The sequence below is a fragment of the Corvus kubaryi genome, unplaced genomic scaffold, assembly GCF_017639235.1.
Source record: "Corvus kubaryi isolate FWS band 111438036 unplaced genomic scaffold, C.kubaryi_AGA036_p1.0 66, whole genome shotgun sequence".
NCBI classification, from domain to species: domain Eukaryota; kingdom Metazoa; phylum Chordata; class Aves; order Passeriformes; family Corvidae; genus Corvus; species Corvus kubaryi.
In genome coordinates, this window is record NW_024582054.1 from 24,791,133 (window position 1) to 24,810,525 (window position 19,393).

The 19,393-nt window shown below is 42.4% G+C and overlaps 1 protein-coding gene across 2 annotated transcripts in view; it reads right to left on the reverse strand.

The window, feature by feature from the left end:
- Positions 1 to 768: 768 nt before the first annotated feature.
- Positions 769 to 19,393, reverse strand: part of DEGS2 (delta 4-desaturase, sphingolipid 2) — a 33,351-nt gene continuing 14,726 nt past the window's right edge. For both annotated transcript variants that reach the window (XM_042047966.1, XM_042047965.1), the window contains exons 2-3: positions 10,335 to 11,077; positions 769 to 3,095 (exon numbers count right to left, since the gene is read on the reverse strand). In XM_042047966.1, coding sequence (XP_041903900.1) covers positions 2,952 to 3,095; positions 10,335 to 11,051 — 861 coding nt within the window. In that variant the 5' untranslated portion in view covers positions 11,052 to 11,077 and the 3' untranslated portion in view covers positions 769 to 2,951. The remainder of the gene's footprint in view (positions 3,096 to 10,334; positions 11,078 to 19,393) is intronic.

Sequence of the window (19,393 nt, forward strand, 5' to 3'; positions counted from 1 at the left end):
GCTGGTTGCCAGCCCACAGCTCCAGTGACAGGGATGTGCAAGGTGGCTTATTTCCAGTAGTGGCTCTAGCAGAGGATTCCCTCCTTCCAGACAGTAACTCAGTTTGCCAGCTGCCTCTGTAGAGAAGGGTGTCCTTTCATACTGGGCTTGTTGAGCCACTGCAACAGGGCAGGCCACAGGCATCTTACATGGCAGAAATCTAACGGGACATTACTCTCCACTCCTTCCTATCATGCAGCTATTTGCCACAGCCCTAGTGTGCCTGCACAATGGAGATCTGGATCAATTCTTAAGCAAAGGGAATAAAACTATACATAGCCCTAGCATACTTTTAACCCAGACCCATATGCCCTGTGGTTATGAAAAAAACCCTTCTGCCAACATTATTGGTAGTAGCAAAGACAAGTGCTCATGGAGAGAGTGGGATCACAGCCTTCTCCAGCAGCACCCCCACACACTGGAACTCTTTTTGCACATCTGCAGGCACTGCAGGCTTCCAGCCACTTCAAATTCCTTCTGAGATGGACAATGCTGAGCAGGAGGGCTGTGGGGCTGCCCAGGCTAAGCAAGCTGGGACCATGATGGAAATACTGATGGGAGGCAGGTGAAGAAGTGGCTGACAATTTTGGTTGGCTCATTTACACCAGAGCCTCTGTGTCAGGCTAGGTTAGTAGTCCACAGGACATGGATAACTGGATCATGAAACAGCTGAGTAAGGGAACTACAGCATAAGGTCACTCATCAAAGAGGATAAGGACAGTAGTCAAATTGAGGAAAACAGCATAATCTTTATTGTGTTTTTATATTAACTTATTAAGCTGGACAAGAGAGTTGAGGAACAGCTGCTAAAGACATGGGAAGTTGAATATGTGATCAGAGTGACAGCAAATATGAAGTAAATCAATAAAAAACTGGAATTCCCTGACATTAGCACTGATACAAAGAAGGTAATGAAAGTTCCCACACCGATGCCTCCTTTGGGAGAGAAGCAGCTTTAATAATTAGGACATAATGTCTTAAGTATATTTGTCACTGAGGAACCAGTGAAGGCTGAAGTGCTGGAAGAAGCCCCATTCTTGCTCTTCTTATCCAAAAGCACAAAACAGTATCTGTGAATAAACTGGTGTTCAGCCCCTGTATTACAAAGGATCTTGCTCTGCTGAACAGACCTGGGTATTTATTTACCCAACTGCCAAAATCATATGGGTGAGAAAAATGGAGAAAGGGTACATGAAGGAGGAACCCAAATTGCAGCAGGTTAGCTCAGCTGCCTTGTGAACAGACAGAACTGGCTCACTGGATCCAGTGCTGCTGAAGGAAGGAACAAAATTGTGTTTAGTGAGGAAATCAGGCTTCCCAGGTCTAATCACATACTCTGAGGGACCAATGAGGCTGCACAATAATCCGTTTCTTTGTTACAGCCATGGATTTCCAGAAGAAAAAAAACGCAAACTGTTAGAGGGTTACAGGGCAAGAGAACCCATATATACATATATATATATATATATGTCTCTCTTTTAACCACTTAGTAAGGACAGAAATATTTTGCCAGCTTTCCATGGTAGAGGGAATTTACTAGATGGCATCTGAATTCCTGACTCCCAAGATATTGTTCTGCTTGGAGAAAGGTTATGTTGATTAATATTTTTGAAGATGCAGAATTATTGAGGATAGCCAGAAGTTTCTAGTTGGAGAGGACAGGCAGGAAGATTTTAGTAGCCAGTGGGGAGAGATGAGAGATAAAGGTTAATGTCAATAGCACCAAGTAAGAAATATAGCGAGAGAAACACCCCTATCTCTGTGTTCCAGGTACATCCCCTTAACACCACCAGTGGCAATTTTATATAGCTAGAGTATCATGTGCTTCCCAAATGTCAAGTTGTGCCCCTTGAATGACAGAGGACAAAAATTACCATTATTCTGAAAGCAGTTAGGAACAAATACCACCATGGAGATGAAGACATCTCCATGTCTTCACGGACATGTACTCCTAACTCCCATGCACAGAAAGGGGTGTAATACAGAGGAGACACAAGAAAGGTGACTAGGGATGCTAAGAGTCTTGGCAAGGAAAAATTAAAACTAGAACCTCTCCTTTTCCCAGAGGACTTACAGTAGGGAAAAAGGTGAGATACATGAAGTTATGAATACTGTTGAAAAGGTGAATGAGAAAGGACCACCCAGTTCCTCCAGAGGCACATCCATGCTGCTGATCAGGGCAGTAGGTGGAAGACTAAAGAAAGGATTTCTCCTTGCCACAGTTCAGATCTGTCAGTTAGTGACAGTATTAGATCCTAAGAATGGAAGTTCATTCAGAAAAGGTTTAGACAAAGCCCTGGAATAAAGATCCAACCGCAGCTACTAAAATAATGTTACAGACGTACAAAAATATAAACATATATGCATATATAAAATCTCTGCTATTAGCAATTATTGGAAGATAATGAGATATTAGATTAGATAAGACATTGAGCTAAGAGCACCCTTGTGTTCTCCAGAGAGTATCATTTACTTCTGCATGCCAGTCCTCCCTGCTTCCACAGTCCTGTGCACACAGAGCATCTACTTCCAATCTGGCATCAAGAGAAACCAGTCCTGAACTGCACACACGCATGCTCACACATAACACACAGCAAACGTTCTCCCCTGTGGACAAAGCCAAAACTTGGGCTTAGGCTCTTGTGTCCCAGGAAGTTAATTCTAAGCCTAGACCTAAGGTTCACTTAATCATAGTTCACTCTAATGTAGTTTCTGAGGGTTACATATACAAATATCCTTTATTAAAAAGTATCAGTAGTCTAAAATGGCTTCATTTTCACACTCATCCTCTTGGCGTAAGCAGCATGCACCAACTTTAATTCAGCACACAGAAAGATCCTTCTATTTCTGCAGAAAACTGAAGTTGTGGCAATGAACAAACACACACCACTGCAGCAGGCAGACCTACCCGGTTAGCTTTCCTTTGCCAGCTTGCACAGTCTCTTAACCCTTGAATAAGGACCAAGAGTGTCATCAAAAACAAAGTCCCACAGAACTCGAATCCAGGACTGGTGATGTGGGAGGTTATCATAATATTCTGCTGCAATCTTCTTCACCTGGAAGAAGAAGAGAGAGAATGAGCTGTTTGGCTGCACAGAGTCAGGTGTGTTTCAACCTTGACATTCAGATCTGATAGCACAGCCATAACCTGAAGTTACTTGTTATTGCTTGTGAGCTTCTGAAGTTCAGCCAAATGAGATGTACTTAAATGCATTTAGATACTTCTTAGCAGATTTCTGATGTAAGTTTTGCCTCACAGTGTCATAATTTGAAAGACGATGGATTCTGCCTTCACTCAGAACTATTTTGTCTCATTTCAGAGGTGGTGGCATCTCCACAATGAGATGTCTTATCCACTTTATCAATTGCCAAGACTCCAGCACACTGTATTTAAAGCCCTGTTTTCCACTTGTAATATTCTTCTGTTGAGGGTTCTGCGTAAGAGAAAATTAACGACTGAGAAAATGCCAGACACAACCTTGCCTACACTTTGTTTTCTCTCCATTCTGCTACCATGGTACAAATCCAAGAGACACGTTCCTCCAGCAGGCAAAGAAAATTGCAGGGGTGGTCTGTTCTCTGCAGTCTGATATTAAAAATACTGCGAGATCATTATTAGGTCACAAGTCTAATAAAATTTCATCCCTGCTATAATGCCCCAAGTCTTAAGACTGTTGCCATCAGAGAAGCATTGTGCAGCATTGGGGTGGGGCTTGTAGTGGGAGTAAGGCCAGAACCGGAGGACAGAGAGGTTCCGGAGCTGGCAGGTTCAGGGGATTGTGAGGATTCCCAAGTCATCAGCTGTTATTTCTGCTCCAACTAGATGCTCTGCTTTTTGAACACATTTATAAAGCAGCAGAATCTGTTAACTATAGCACACTTGCACTACCTGCTTGGGCATGGTTTTACTGCAGCTCCACCTCCTAGACAAACAAACCTCCAGAATAGAGTAGTTTGTCTTGCTGGACACCATGACTTCTCCCTTTAAAAACCCTGCAGAATTTTACAGCCAGCTATGCTGAGCACAGTGCAGAGTTCCAGTGAAGGGTGAAAGGGTTACACAGAAATCATCATGTGAGAAGAGGGTATCATCACCACCCAAGGTGTAACAGTGGAACCTTAACACAGCATTGTGACTGTGAAAAGGTAAGAATCCCAGTGAAAGTTAAATTATAAGATACTATGGCTCCCTGCTAATTACCTCATTAATTCAGCTTCCTAGCAGATGCTTCTCTATGAGGTAAGTTGGATAATGTACAGGTCTTATTAAGATCTTTCAACTCTGTACCTCTGTCCCTACACCTTGTGTTTGTGGCATGGTAGTGCTGTGCTGGAGATGGGAGATTCAGTTCAGGTCTGACTGTATTCTGTCTTTCACAGAGTACTTCAAGCTTCCTAATTATTTCCTCTATCCTGCTTTAAAGCATTGATTTGTACTTCAAAGTAGTTAATTTTCAATGGGATTCAGACAATATCAGGATTTCTCCTTAGAAGTATTTGTTAATAACTGGAAGAAAAGTGATTTCCAGGTGCCAGCTAAGATCTCTGGAGATGCAGATTTAGTTCCCCATGCTCCTTCTGTAACCCTGGTCAGAAATAATTTAATCTGGATTTTATATCCTCCCTTTCACCAGCTGGGTGATTGAAATAGCCAGAGGATGAGAGGGAGGACTATTTCTACAGTAAACTCCCTTGAATGAAGGCTACTCATGAAGCCTGATGCAAACACAAAGGGGGGGCTCAGATAACCAGCTCCAAAAGTTCCACTCCAGCTCTGACATGGTCATTCCCTAGCACACAGTTGGTTAGACCTTCCCTCCTAACTCCATTTTAGATGTTCTGCCTGAATTCTGCCTTTCAACTACAATTCAGCCCTTATCTACGATACTCAAGTTCATATGGCAAGTCTACCATTCTCTCTTCTCCAGAGCCCCATGTATTTCTTGCCCTCTGCACCAAATCATGTTTTCTTAGGTAGTTACATTATTCTGCAGGGCTCTTGACCATGTTAGATTCTGACCACTACAAGAGCTTCAGGAAGTTTTCCTGTATTGCCCCTTGCACATGGAAGTGGAAGGACAGAGATTCAGAGAAACCCATTCAGCTCCTAGGAACAATGCCTCAGGCTGTGTCCTCTGGCTCCAAAGGCTGACTGAAAAGCAGTATTGACAAAGTAGTTAAAAATGGCTCAGAGAAGAGGCCAATAAACAGCCTGCCTATATTCAGCCCAATAGCTTCAGCAAACATGAGCAGCATCTTGTGCAGGAAGGCAGGCACCACTTGCATAGCTGGCAAGGTCCCTCTGCTCTGGGCAGGACAACCATGTGGGATGTACAGAAACAATGGAGAGGGGAAGGTGGAACTGCAATAAGGAATGGAGAAAAAAGAAAATTTAATGAATGCAGTTAGAGGTGGGGCTTCTGAAGGATTTTCTTATGGAAAAGAAGGAAATTTGTTAAGATACATGTTCCCATCTTGCTATCACAAGGCAGAAAAGAATTTTAAAAGAGGTTTCTCTTTTACAATAGATCTACACAAAAGTTTCCCAGCAAAAACATCTCATTTTTGGTTATTTCTTTCAGCATCTCCATACATAAAACAGAATTATCAGCTTATCAACCAGAAAATCTGGATAGTGGGAGGGCAGAAAGTAATTGGAGTTTAATGCAGGTTCCCTTTTAAATGCAACATCATATGAGGAGTGGCTGAGGGAGCTGGGGTTGTTTAGCCTGCAGAAAAGGAGGCTCAGGGGAGACCTTATCACACTCTACAAATCTTTGAAAGGAGGGTGTAGCCTGGTAGGGATCGGCCTCTCCAGGCAACAAGCAGCAGGACAAGAGATAAAAGGCCTCAAGCTGCACCAGCGAGGTTCAGGTTGGACAGCAGAAAGAATTTCTTCACTGAGACTTGTCAAACACTAGAACAGTTGCTCAAGGAAGTGGTGGAGTCACCACCCCTGGAAGTGTTCAAGAAATGACTCAACATGGCACTTCATCCTATGGTTTAGCTGATATGGTGGTATTAGATCAAAGTCTCGACTCAATGATCTTGCAGGTCTTTTCCAACTTTAATGATTCTGTGATATCTGTGAAGTATGGTTGAGGCTGGAAGAGTCATCCTCTGTGTTACATTCTGATTACAGTACAAAACCTGTAGGCAGCAGTTTCCAGGTAGCAAGTTTTGTGGCCAGATCATAGATTGCCTTAAAGAGGATGGCACTGTGATTAAGTATTTCAAAATCCTGCTCCTCAAGCTCTTCATTTATTGCATTGTAGGTGGTCCATTTTCTTCAACTCCTCCCCACCTTCTTCCTTACAAATCTCAACTGTAAGTCTTAACTCATTGCTAGTTTGTAAACGGAAATTGCAAAAGAACTGTCTGAAATTCAAGAAGAGCAAGTGCAGGGTCCTGCATCTGGGGAGGAATAACACCAGGCACCAGCACAGGCTGGGGGGAACCTGCTGGAAAGCAGCTCTGAGGAGCACGATCTGGGGGTCCTGGCGGACAACAAGCTGTCCATGAGCCTGCAGTGTCCTGGGGACCAAGAAGGACAATGGAATCCTGGGGTGCACTACGGAGAGCATTGGAAGCAGGTCGAGGGAGGTGATCCTGCCCCTCTACTCAGCCCTGGTGAGGCACATCTGAAATGCAGTGTCCAGTTCTGGCTCTTCAGTACAAGAGGGACATGGAGCTCCTGGAGCAAGTCCAGCAAAAGGTGACAAAGTTGATCAAGGGACTGGACCATCTCTCTTATGAGAAAAAGCTGAGATAGCTGGGCCTGTTCAGCCTCAAGAAAAGACAACCGAGAGGGAACCTCATCAGTATCGATAAGTATCTGGAGGGTAGGTGTCAAGAGAATGGATCCAGGCTCTTCTCAGTGGTGCCGAGCAATAGGACAAGAGGCAACTGGCAGAAACTGATGCACAGGAAGTTCCACCTGAACATGAGGAAGAACTTCTTTACTGTGCAGTGACCGAGCACTGGAACAGATTGTCCAGAGATGATGCGGAGTCAGATGGGGATATTCAAGAACCTTCTGGACACAATCTTGTGCCATGTGCTCTGGGGCGCCTCTGTTTGAGCAGGGAGGCTGAATCAGATGACCCCATTGCAGTCCCTTTGAACTTCACCCATTCTGTGATTCTGTTATCAGAGAAGGATAACAAGAGAATGCAAAGTCTGCAGGACAATTACTAGGCACTTTGCACCTGATATATTGAGGCTTTTCTTCAAGCAGATCAAGTTGGCAGGGTAAAAAATCATACCTGTTGGACTGAAACTTTTGTTCTGGCTCTGTGCTTGTAGAACACAGTGATAAGACCCTAATCCTAGTCCATCATACCTGATAGGCACAAAAGTCAAATGCAGCCTAGTCTGTCAGCATGGCTGTTACACGCTCTTTGTCCTGGGGCTATACAGAAACTAGAGAACCTTATGACACAAAGCTGCAAAATTACATTTAGAATGCTCAAAGGCTAATTACAGAAGTTCCCTCTATAGTCCTACATCTCCACCACAGGGTGAAGAACTCTCGAGCTAGCCCTCCTGGCCATCATAGGGTTAAAGAAATTTGCAACTCAAAACCAGCACATCTACCATGTTTTCCAGTCTTGTCTGTCTAATAAATCTGGTTTCATACCATGTCTTTTCCTTTTCCCACAAGCTTAATGAGTAACTAGCTTGCCTCTGGTAACACTGCCACTTTTATTGCAGCTTCTAGGAGGAGTAGAGTTCCTCCTTCTTCTCCAGTCTCCTCTCCCCACAAGTATACTCAATCCTACAGACAATGAAGAATGGATCTCTTTACTCATTTGGTAAACAATGCAATATTTTATAGTTACAAGACTTCATTGAAAGACTAATCTAGTCTTAAGTCTACAGGTGTTTTTTTAGAGCAGGTCCTTCATTGCAATGTTAAATTTCATGGTCTCTTGTGTAATCTCTCATTATACTAGTGGGACAAGTTCTTGCTGCACACCCATGTCACTCATCTTTAATATCCATAAGCTTATGAGCAGAGCCTAATTCTTCCTCTTTCACATCTGTCACAGTCCTAGGGTAAAGGTCTTTCCAGTGGCAAACACATTACTCAGAACATTCTGAATGACACACCTGTAACAAAGGACAAAGCTGAATTTACTTTCCTGATAAGCAAGCTGAAAAGCCAGTTGCTTTCCAAGATTGAGATCCAGTTATTCTCAAATCCTTTTTCTTCCCTGCTCTCAATCATGCAGGATAGATTTTTAAAAATAGAAATCTTTATTCCACTTTCTACTTGACAGTAATTAAAAATAAAAATAGTCTCACTGAGAGGTCATCCACATTACACAATGCAACTATTAGAAGTTCAAGTGTCTAAGAGACTAAATCTGAAAAAAACAGATCTTTGCTGAGTGAAGAATTTGCCAGAAGGTTAAGGAAAGTAGAGCAAGGTGAGGTTTCCTACCTGCTATGAAGTTCAAGATTTAAAGCTAATCAGAGAGGATCTGTTTCTTTATTTCTTTCCACCAGAGAGGCAGAGATTTTTTTTTCTCATTTTGCAGAAAAGAGTAACCAACTTGTTTTTATGGTCAAAGCATTTTCTACAGTAACTGTTTTGCCAAAGAATTTTCACTTTTTAATGGAATTTTTACTTGTAATTGATCACTCATTAGACTCCAAGTCTTCTATATAATTCTGTCAGGCAACAGTGATTGACAAGTCTGCTCTCTCCTCCACCAGCAGGGCGAGTCACAGTTACCAAAGAGCAAAACACACGCAAACACAAGCTCATGAAATTCAGCTAATAACTCCATCCTCTTTACACAGGAGGGCAGACACTTCCAGCTGCTGTGCTGCCTCAAGGAATTAGGCTGAACCATTTTTTGGTGTGGGTGGAGAAGAGCTTTTCAGGTCTCAATCAGGGCTGGAGCAACAGTCCCAGCAAGTTCAATTAGTCACTCACCTCCCTTGTGCAGGATACAGAGCTAACCTCCTTCTCTTCTATTTACATTTTGGTAATCTAAGTATCTAAGCCCATCTAACAAGTTTGAACATTTGAAACTAAAGCTAAGCACATGCACTTCCCCTCTGAGCTATCAGGTGTATCAGTGATGGGAGTGCCTCACAGGGGAACCTCGTATCTGAATGTAAGCTGCTGTACCAGCTCCTCTGGGCCTTGCCAGGAACAGGCAGTGTCTCCAGGACAGACCTCCAGCAGCGAAGGAGGTGAATGAAACACAATTTCAGGCTATATAGAGGCTTCCCATACTCTTCTACACAAGAAAATCTCCAGTTGATTTGAGCAGAGAGTGTTTCTGTGATGGAGAACATGAACCCATACAGCAGGGTTTGCCTGGGTATGCCATCATAGAAGCTGCACATGGTATCAGTAATGGGGAGGTCACAGCTCCTGAACCTCAGGCTCCTCAGGTCTACCTCCACCTCAAAGGATATATATTGCAGTAGCAGTTCCCAACTTTGCATCAGGCCAGAGAAAGAGGTTTCCTTCCTGTTACGTCAGAGAACTTGTACGTAGGAGTAATCCTTCAAACTCACGTACCTCTAACACTGTGAGCACCTGCTGAGGAACCCAGGTATTAAAACACACAAGAGCAGCCACATGCCTGGAGGGAGATTGAAAACCATTCCTAGACACCTGGGCTTTGCAAATTTGATTCCCACAACTGATAAAACATAAACAAAAATGGGTTTGCCTTTCAAAGGAGGAAAGCCACAGCACTTTCCCAATGACAGACCAGGCCTCCTCAGTTTCTGTGGGTGGGGCAGCAGAGCTAAAAGGAGTCACAGAGAGTGCGGCTTTATTTTCTAGTGCTATCTGTGTCAGGCTGGAACATGCCCTAAAACTTATCTCAAAAACAGAAGAATTTTCTTTGATGTTAATCAAGCAATATAGTTAGCAGATTGATCATTAGACAAATTTCCAGTAGCAATTGCCACCTGCCTCCCTTTAGATGGGCCTTTAAACTTTCAAAGAGTTGAAACTTGGTGGCTGAGAGATGTAAATCAAGACATTTAAAGCCTTTTTGGAGGATTTTATCATGCAAAAGGTATTCCTCAAGCCCTCTGAAGCTCAGATGTTCTACTTTGCATCAAATAAACTAAATATTACAGCAGTTTGACAGCCATTTCTCTCAACCTCTGGCTTAAAATTAATGAGAAACAAATCAAAAAAGCTGTTTTCTTTATTTTCCCCTTTTTTTCTTAAATTCATCAATTGCTATGATTTGGAGTGTTTTCTTTGAGACAGTTTAGCAGCTTTCATAAAAAATCCAACTCACTCGTGCTATCCTTACCATGGGCAATCTGCATCCAGGAATGCTGGGGAAGTCATGATGCTCCATGTGGTAGCCTACATTGAAGGTGAGCCAGTTCAGAGGTCCGTAGTAAGAGTATGTCTCATACCCTTTTAGGAACATGTAGTGTTCTGCTATGAAGTGCCCAGAAATGGGATGAACACCCAAGCAAAGAATTGTACCTGCTATTAAGTAAATAACTGGTTTGAGCCCCCACAGGTAGTAAATGATGAGGTCTACAGAAAACTGGACGAGAGCATTGAGAATTTCCATCTGTGTAATTGCTTTGGGGTTCACATACAGTGGTCTCAGGCTGTAGAACAGAGGCTGGAGGAACAGCCAAAGCAGTTTCCGAAGCGGCGTGCAGAAAAACCAGCCCTCAAAGTCTGTGGGAATGTCCACGTCCAAACTGTCCCCTCCCAGATACCGGTGATGGTCAATGTGGTATTTCTTGAAGGAGGCAGAGTAGGGGATGCCAATGGGCAAGTTGGCAAAGACTGCGAACCATCGGTTCCACTTGGCCTGCTTGTTGCCAAAGGCCACATTGTGTGAAATATCATGGATGGCGAGGGTCAGGGAATGGTTGATGCAACCCCCAAAAGCATAAGCCCAGAAGAAAATCCATTTCCAAGATAAATCTTTTACCAGGTAGCATGCCAGCAGCTGCGTGAAAACCATTCCAGATACAATCCACTTTAAATGTGGATCTGGGCCCATCAGAGTCTTGATCTCTGGATACTTTGCTAAAGGAAAAAATGCAGAGAAAAATTTGGTTAGATCATAGTTAGGTAAACACAACCACACTGTGACTCCCTGGTTTTTATCACACTATGTTTGAGGCCCTGGTTTTATAAAATGCTAATTCCAAAATAGGGTTGCTACTATGGTGAAAGTTTTACAGCATCATATCCAATTGTGATTGATAGTGATATATACATACTTATATGTCTATATATATAGACATATAAAAAAAAAAAAATGCCCTGATGGTCACTCTGTGGCGTCATGTCCCTTCCCCACAATGAGCATCGCTTCACAGTGATGAGTAGTAATATGCCAAACCCCACAGGACTTAAGCTCTAAGAAACACCTTCTCCATGTTTTTAATGTCCTTTTGTATTTTGCTCAGATCAGATGTTACTTTGCACAAAAGGGATACAACTGCCTTCTCTGTAGTCCTTTTCACACTGTTGTTTCAAACACACAAGCAGAGGAAAGAGAGCTGAGCAACAGGCTCACCTGGTTTTGCTCTGTGGTTAGATGACAAACACAGCATTTAAAAAAAATTCCTAATTATTTGAGTGTTTACCAGTGCTCACAAAACATACAATTCTTCACACACAGTAACATCACAATTAAGTCAGTAATATTATCAGGATTTTGTAAAGCATGGAAAATTTTTCTCTGTTTCCATGTCATATACCAAAAGTAGGCATAAAAGCCACACATATAATCACACAACAGCTTCATGAGGCCTCACAAATACTGCAGTACAGTGTCAGAGTGATGCAGGCTAGGCTTGCCAGATCTGACTTGTGTCAGGCCAGGACCAGCTTACTGAACTTCAGTTCCACCTGCCATTCATCTGTCCTTAAGAAAGAAAATAAAATACAGAGTACAGCTTACCCTCTAGGTGCTGTTCATTGATTCACATCTCCTCTTTGTGGATCTACACTTCTCACTTCCAGTATTAACTTGCACATGATTCCTTCTGCTGCCTTATGGCTTTTACCCACAACTGACCTCCCTCCTCTAACTCATACTTTGCATTTCTCAGTAATTGCAGCTTACACAGATAAGTGCATAGAGAAGTCACTCATTCTGAACCCCGAGGTTACACAGTGTGTCCCTGTGAGTTTCATGGGCCCATTTTATGAATAGAAAAGTAAACATCATCTCACTGTCACAGTATAATACCAATACAATAAAATCAGATTACAATGATCTGCATCTATGCAGCTGTGTATACTATAAACAAATGCTGGAGACAATACATGTAATTTATGTGACCTTGAAAGCAGTGGCAGATACTGAGTGCTGGACGCAGAGAAGGTTTTTGTAGAAGTGAACCATGAGAAGTTTGCAGAAGTTCAAAGAGATGAAGTGCTACTTAAGGAAACAGGTTGATGTGGAAATGCTCTGCAGCCATTCTGACAACCTTTCAGCCTCTTGGCCAACTTCAGCCCAGTTTGACAGAAATTAGAGATTACAAAGATTGTACAAGTGCTGTGGAAGGTGAGGACAAAAGATATTCTCAAATCTTGTCAGGACAAGGAGGCCAAGGTCACCATGAGGAGTGTTCAGGAAAGAAAAAGATTTTCTAAGTGGTGGGAAAGCTGTAGTAAAAGTTCGTATCTTTCTAAAGTCAGACAATTTTTTAATAAAAAACTCCAGAAAGTCCAGGGTTTTTTTTTGTTTTGCTGCTTTGTTTTTGTTGCTGTTTTCACTATTCTTGAAATTCTTGAAATTTTATTTTTCACACCAGAAAAGTTAACATGCCAGAAGTAGCATACCTGAACAGGTACCAAAATTTTACACGAAGTGCTGCTTATGCAAAGTTCACTCTAAAGTATAATGATACAATGACCTGGTCAGAACAACTGTTACAGACATGCAGTTTTATGTAGCTTAATGTCTTTCTTAGGGGTATCTGTCCAAAAGCCAGAAAACTCTTTAATAAATCAAGGCACCTCAAAGGTTATCACATCATGCAGCTGGTAGAGATAAGTTACTGCAGTCATCAGAAGAGATGAAACGTAAAACAACCAAATCTGTTCCTCAGCCTGGTCAAATTGAGGCCACATTGACCCCCAAAACAAAACAAAAAAGAAATTTTAATGGGATGGGAAAATTGCTTAGAGATGCTTTATACAGTCATTTGAGAATAATGGAAGTTTTTGACCTATTTCTTTCTGTGGCAGCCAACACGGACTGCAGATTCCATTTAAAAGGAGCAGAGCAGTCACTGCCAAATGGCAGCAATGCAGGCAGGTCGCACTTATCGCAGGTGACAGCTACTAAGTGACTTGCCAGGGTTTAATATTAAATTCAACACATGATTAACTCCTCTCCAACAGTAAATTTTTGCATACTACTCAAACCACAATACTGTGGCTGTTTATCATTAATACTGATAAAGCCACCCTGTTTCCATGGCATGGAAAAATTTCAGGTTTCTCCTCATGAAGAAACCATGGCTTGGGCAGTGGGGTGGTGCTGGTCAGCTCACTGGAGGCTAAAAGCTACTGGTGGAGTAGCCTGCCAGAGACCTGTTGGTTCAGGAACACTTCAAATGCAGAATGTTGAATGCTGACCCTTTCCAAACTTGAGGCCAAGCACTCTTCAGTGAGACACATGAAAAGCAGATTAAGTGATCCTGATGACTGCAATTCATGTATAATGTGCTGACAAATTTGTGATAACACAAATTATCTCATTTTTCCCCCGTGTTCATGCCTTGCAGTTAGCTGAAAGAATGCTAGTAAGGCAAGAGCCTCACTTGCTGCTGAAAAGCCTGGACATCCCTGTAAGGCTGCTGTGACAAGTGTCTGTAGGTGCTACGCAAAGCAGGTATCACCCACCTGCATGAAAAAAAGGCAACAGAGAATCAGAGGCACAGAGAGAGGGCACAGAAAGAGGAGAAAAAACCCAACCCCGTCATTCATCCCTTCTGTATAAGGTGGGAAGGGAGTGGGGTGGATGAGGGCATGGACACACAACACAGGACAGGACACAACACCCACCAAGTTATATAACTGCATGGGACCAGGTTTTGCCCTTTATAGTCCGACGAGAACAGGAGAGACCCAGCTACCCTGATGTCTACACAGCACATCTTCCAGCCTCCAGCTCATTGAGGGAGTCTGTTAGCTGAGGCCAGCAGGCAGCTTATCCACGTGTGCTGCTTCCATCTGTCCAGAATGAGCCACTGTACTGCCATCGAAGGATGGGGACACTGGTGTAGATGTACAGCAGGGCACAAGGATGATTTTTCTGCCTCTAAGGTCAGCACACTGCCAAAGCAGCACAGGCACTTTAGTACAGTAGGTAAATGTAGTTACTAACTCTGCCCAGTCAGTCTCTGCTCCACAATGATGAAAGACAGCATTCCCCACTCGCACAAGTCAAGAGAGAACAAATGCTGCAAATATATTTTCAGAAGGGTTCACAATTCTGAAACAGCCCATCTACTGAATTAATTTTTCACAGAGATCACTCCACTGTTCTAAGCATCTTTCTAGAGGCAGGTCTCATTTGCCACAAGTACTTAAACTGACAAATCAGTCTGACCGTATTTTTTTCCATTGGTGCTTCTCTCTGGAGATCCAAGAGCACTCACCATAGCCCTACAGTGATCCTCTGTTAGGACTGGAGCAAATGCTCCTGGACAGGCCTTTGGTTGCCAGGTCCTGCTGTTCCTCCTCCTCAGGCAACAGCAAATACCTTGTTCTGAACTCTCACTCATCCTCTGTCCTACTGACACTGTCCCTGACAGGCAAGTCCCAGTGGTAGCACCAAACACAATTTCTCATTGATGTGACACCACATACTTCACACTTGCACATCTTGGCACAAATGGAATTTGGAAGTGAACAAGAGCAGGAGCTGTCCACAGAGACAATGGTGATGGAGGTTTAAAGGAGCAGCAGCCATGCCCACATCTCTGAGAAACTAGTAGTTAAAAGAAAAGAAACTAGTAGTAAAAAGAGAAGAAATTTAATTTCTTAATTTTCCTTTCTTTTCACACCAAGTGCAGCGTACTGATATAGTCAAAGTGGACTTACTCCTCAGCATCAGTCACTTAGAAGCTTTGTTAAACGGAAGGAGGAAAAAAAGTCTGTGATACTGCTGTCCTGGACTACATTCTATTGACTACGAGTCCTTGTCAAAACAAGTAAAAGAGACACCAGGCACAGGATGTACAATTTACTACTCCATGTCCTATGCTGGAGCTGGTATTTGCGACAAATAAATAAACAAAACAAAAGAAGACAGTTTACTGACATTACAGTATTTTGCCTTGTAGCAGCTCAGGTCACAAACATGCTTATAAAAGCACAGCACACCCAAGTACTCAGTGAAAGATGTGGACCAGCTGGAGAAGGTCCAGAGGAAGGCCATGAAAATTGTCAGAGGGCTGGAGCACCTCTCCAATAAGGAAAGGCTGAGAGAGCTGAGAATGGAGGCTGTTCAGCCTAGAGAGGAAAAGGTGTTAGGAAGACCTTATTGCCTTTCAATGTTTAATGGGGGTTTATAGGAACGATGGGGACTGACTGTTTAGTAGGGCTTATTGTGATAGGTCAAGGGGTAACAGTTCCAAGCTAAAAGAGGAGACATTTAATCTAGACATAAGGAAGAAATTTTTTAATGAGGGTGGTGAAACACTATCACAGGTTGCCCAGAGAGGCTGTAGATGCCTCATCCCTGGAAACATTCAAGGACAGGTTTGTTGGGGCTCTGAACAACCTGATCTAGGTAGTTATGTACCTGGTACTCAAATTATTTTGTGATTCTGTGATTAATTCAAACAATGTATGAGTCAGGACACACAGAAGACAACATGCATGACAACACCTTCTGATTTTTCACAGTCTCCTAGTCCCTCCAGCATGGAAAATAATAAAAAACATTTTTGGCCTAACTAATTACACTGAAGTTTTATATGTCCACTGTGCAAGGACAAGCGTCTTAATCTTGTATTTGTCACCCACAAGCTTCTAAATTGCTTAGTGGTAGCTGGTCGAAGGGCAGTGGGTCACCCAGAAGTGGCCACCAGAGGGAAAGTACTGCAGTGGTGCCACACTGCCGGTGTCAACAGAGGTGGATGATGTCAGCACATCACTATGTCAGCAGCTGTAACCGGTTTGCTTATGTTGGTTTATTAGCTAGTTCAGGGTAAAGGGAGGTAGGGATGCTAGAAAGAGGACTTCTAGCTCCTTCTGAAACAAAAAACTGCAATTTGGGGTAAACTGAAGCCTTCAGTCATACTTAATACATTTCCCACAGAAGACCAAATGCCTAAATCAGTGACTTTCTGCCCATGTGATTTATTTCAAAGGTGATCCCAGGGCAAGAGCACTGGGATAGCAGCTCCTGGGTGTGCTCATCAGAGGACATGCACATCAGCACTGTGACGACACGCTGCAACATAAAGGGCAAACATAGTTTCTTTGCCAGAAGCACATGTACTTCAGAGCCTTGATTTAAACTAAGGAGATGATACATTGCATATTTCAGCAGGTACAACTTATCAGAATTTTCATAAATGTGAGGTTTAAAAAGGCAACAGAAGAGACAGCTGGAAGAAATAGCAGATTAATCTCTAAATAAGAAAGCAGAGCTGGAAGTGATACTTGGATCAGCTAAATGCTAACATAAAATGGATTTTGGCTTTTAATTTTGTTCTACCCCTCCCCATGGGCTAACATCTCAGTCTTCCTACAGGATAAAGCACATATAAAACACTTGCACCATCTCCACTCCAAAATAACTTGCCAAATAACTAATTACATAACTATTAAGCATTCTTGGATGTTAGGTCATATTCAGATGCTCTTGGGCTATCCTGAGCAACACTGATTCAGCTCTCATCTTCACCAGCAAACAAGTGTTTCCCTAAGGATGCTGTGAGGCAAGACATTTTCTGAGCAACCTGCAGTAATTTTATAAAGTTAGATCCAACCCATGGCACAAATATGATCTCACTCTTCCCATGTCACAACATATTGCTCATTGCTTGCATTTGGGAAATTGTTTGCAGGTGAAATGACCATACATTGTATGCTTATGGTGTTACCTGCATTTAAGCAATGATCTTTTCATCTCTCAAAAGTGAAAAGCTGTCAACACTTCCACTGAGCAAAACCATAGTTTCTTCAAGTCTTTCAGTCCAAGAAATCCTTACTGACAGAAAAATAAATCCTATTTCCACTAGATGTCCCCTTTATGTTATATCTCCCCCAATAGCATTTTTGTAACTATACAGAAAGGATAAGCAGATACAGATGAAAAAACTTTTCCATCAGGAAGGTTTTAACCAGGTCTTTCCCTAACAGGGCTTACTGCAGCATTACACAAATCCCAGTCCTGACACAAGGCAGTAACAGGCTTTTCATAAACAAGACAGCGAGAGAATAGCAATGAAACAATTCCATTTCATAAACTGAAAAGCGTGAATAACGTGTTCAGGAACATGTATAACGTGATCAGGGTCGAAGTGCCAGCTTGGCAAGAGATCTCCACTGGAACTCAGAAGCAGTTGCACCCAGACAGTACTAAGCACAAGCTACATTTTAATACCTAGATACTACAAAGAGATAAGAGAGAAAGTATCTCCTCTCCCTTGTGCAAAATGTTGATCTATTTGCTGGTATAATTATAACCATTAGGAATCACAACCCTCATCTAGTGCAACAGTGTCCTGCCACAAAACCAGTTTCCAGCCAGCCCAGTTGATAAACACAGCTCACAGCTCTGCAGCTCAACTGGAACCGGTTGCCCAGAGAAGCTGTGGATGGGCCATCCCTGGAAGAGTTCAAGGACAGGTTGGATGGAGCTCTGAGCAACCTGAGCTAGCAAAAGATGTCCCTGCCCATGGTAGGGAGACTAGACTCACAGAGTTGTCATTCAGATGCAGTCACTGACTACAAAAGTCTTACAGACACCTGGGCTACAAATTCTTAAGCCAAGATAAACAACTTTGTAATGAACCTTTTCTACCTCTCAGATGCTCTATAGGAACATATTGGGGCAACAGCCCAAGGAAACACCACTTTTGTAGAAAGAAACTGCCTTATGTGTTTGTCAGTTTGCCCATTTTTTTCTCCTAATAGATAATTTCCATTTGCATTTAAATCCAAGTAGCCATGCCTGAGAGAGACCAACATTTTTAAAAGCTGCAGCCTAAACACAGAACAATCAAGTTTCAGTGCTTAGCAACTAAATCATTAACCTATTGGGAAGGAAATACTTCCTTTACCAGCATGGAATGCTGTCCCCAAGGCATTGCTGTATACAAAAATGTAAAATACATGGATTTTTATAGATTTTTGTTCATATGTGTGTAAGATTCTTACTGTCTACTCCAGCTTAATAAACAGTAAGCACTTTGATAAGTATATACTCTGGGTACTAGGTGACCTTAGGCTTTGAATAATAGAGTGAGGATCGTTATACAAATATTATGTGGGATATTATGATAGTTTCAGTAACTTTTGGTAACATTTTGGTATTTATGACACTAGTTTTATAACCCATTCTGCCTCATCAGACACAGATCATTCATGTCTTTCTTCCCATGTTGTATTTCTCTCTGCCCTTCCTTCTACTCCCACAGCTGGGGCAGGGGAAGCTGAAAAGAAGATGGCCCTTGATTCCAATTGCTTGTTCTTAACCCCAAGAGAGGGTGGGCAAAATCTCTGCAAGTGTGTAGCTGAAAAGTCATAAAAGGAGTTTGCTGCAACAAGGGAGTCCAAGTACCTCCTTACAGCTTCACCATGATTTGCAGTCCCCATTCTATAGCACAACCAAAAAGGCAAGACAGCTGCAAGGGCAGAGACCCACCATACACACTCCTATCCTTAGCTCACCAAAATGTAGTCCCCTTGACTGAAGGGATGAGGAGCACGACACCAAGAAATGTCATTTTCTATACTGACATCATTTGTCTATCATGATTACACAGTACAATAATTATTATTTTCCTGGATGCAATTCAAACCTGGACGTGGATATTCCACGACTGCAACTATACCGGAAATGGTTTTGTAATTTAGATTAATAATGGATTAATCTGTAAGATTGTGGGGGAGTTAAAAACCTGCACCCAATTAGCATATACCTCGTGCAGCAACTCAGCCAGAAACTCCACTGCCTTTTTATAAAAGTTCTTTAAAAACTTTATTCACCTCGTTAGAGGGAAGAAAACAACCAACTCACCCAAATGAAAAGAGGAGAAAAAAAATCAAAATCTTCTTTATTAATAAAAAGTTGAAAACGTATTTTCAGGAGACACACAACAATATTCTGTGACGATTCTGAATTGTCAGATCTTCTCAGAA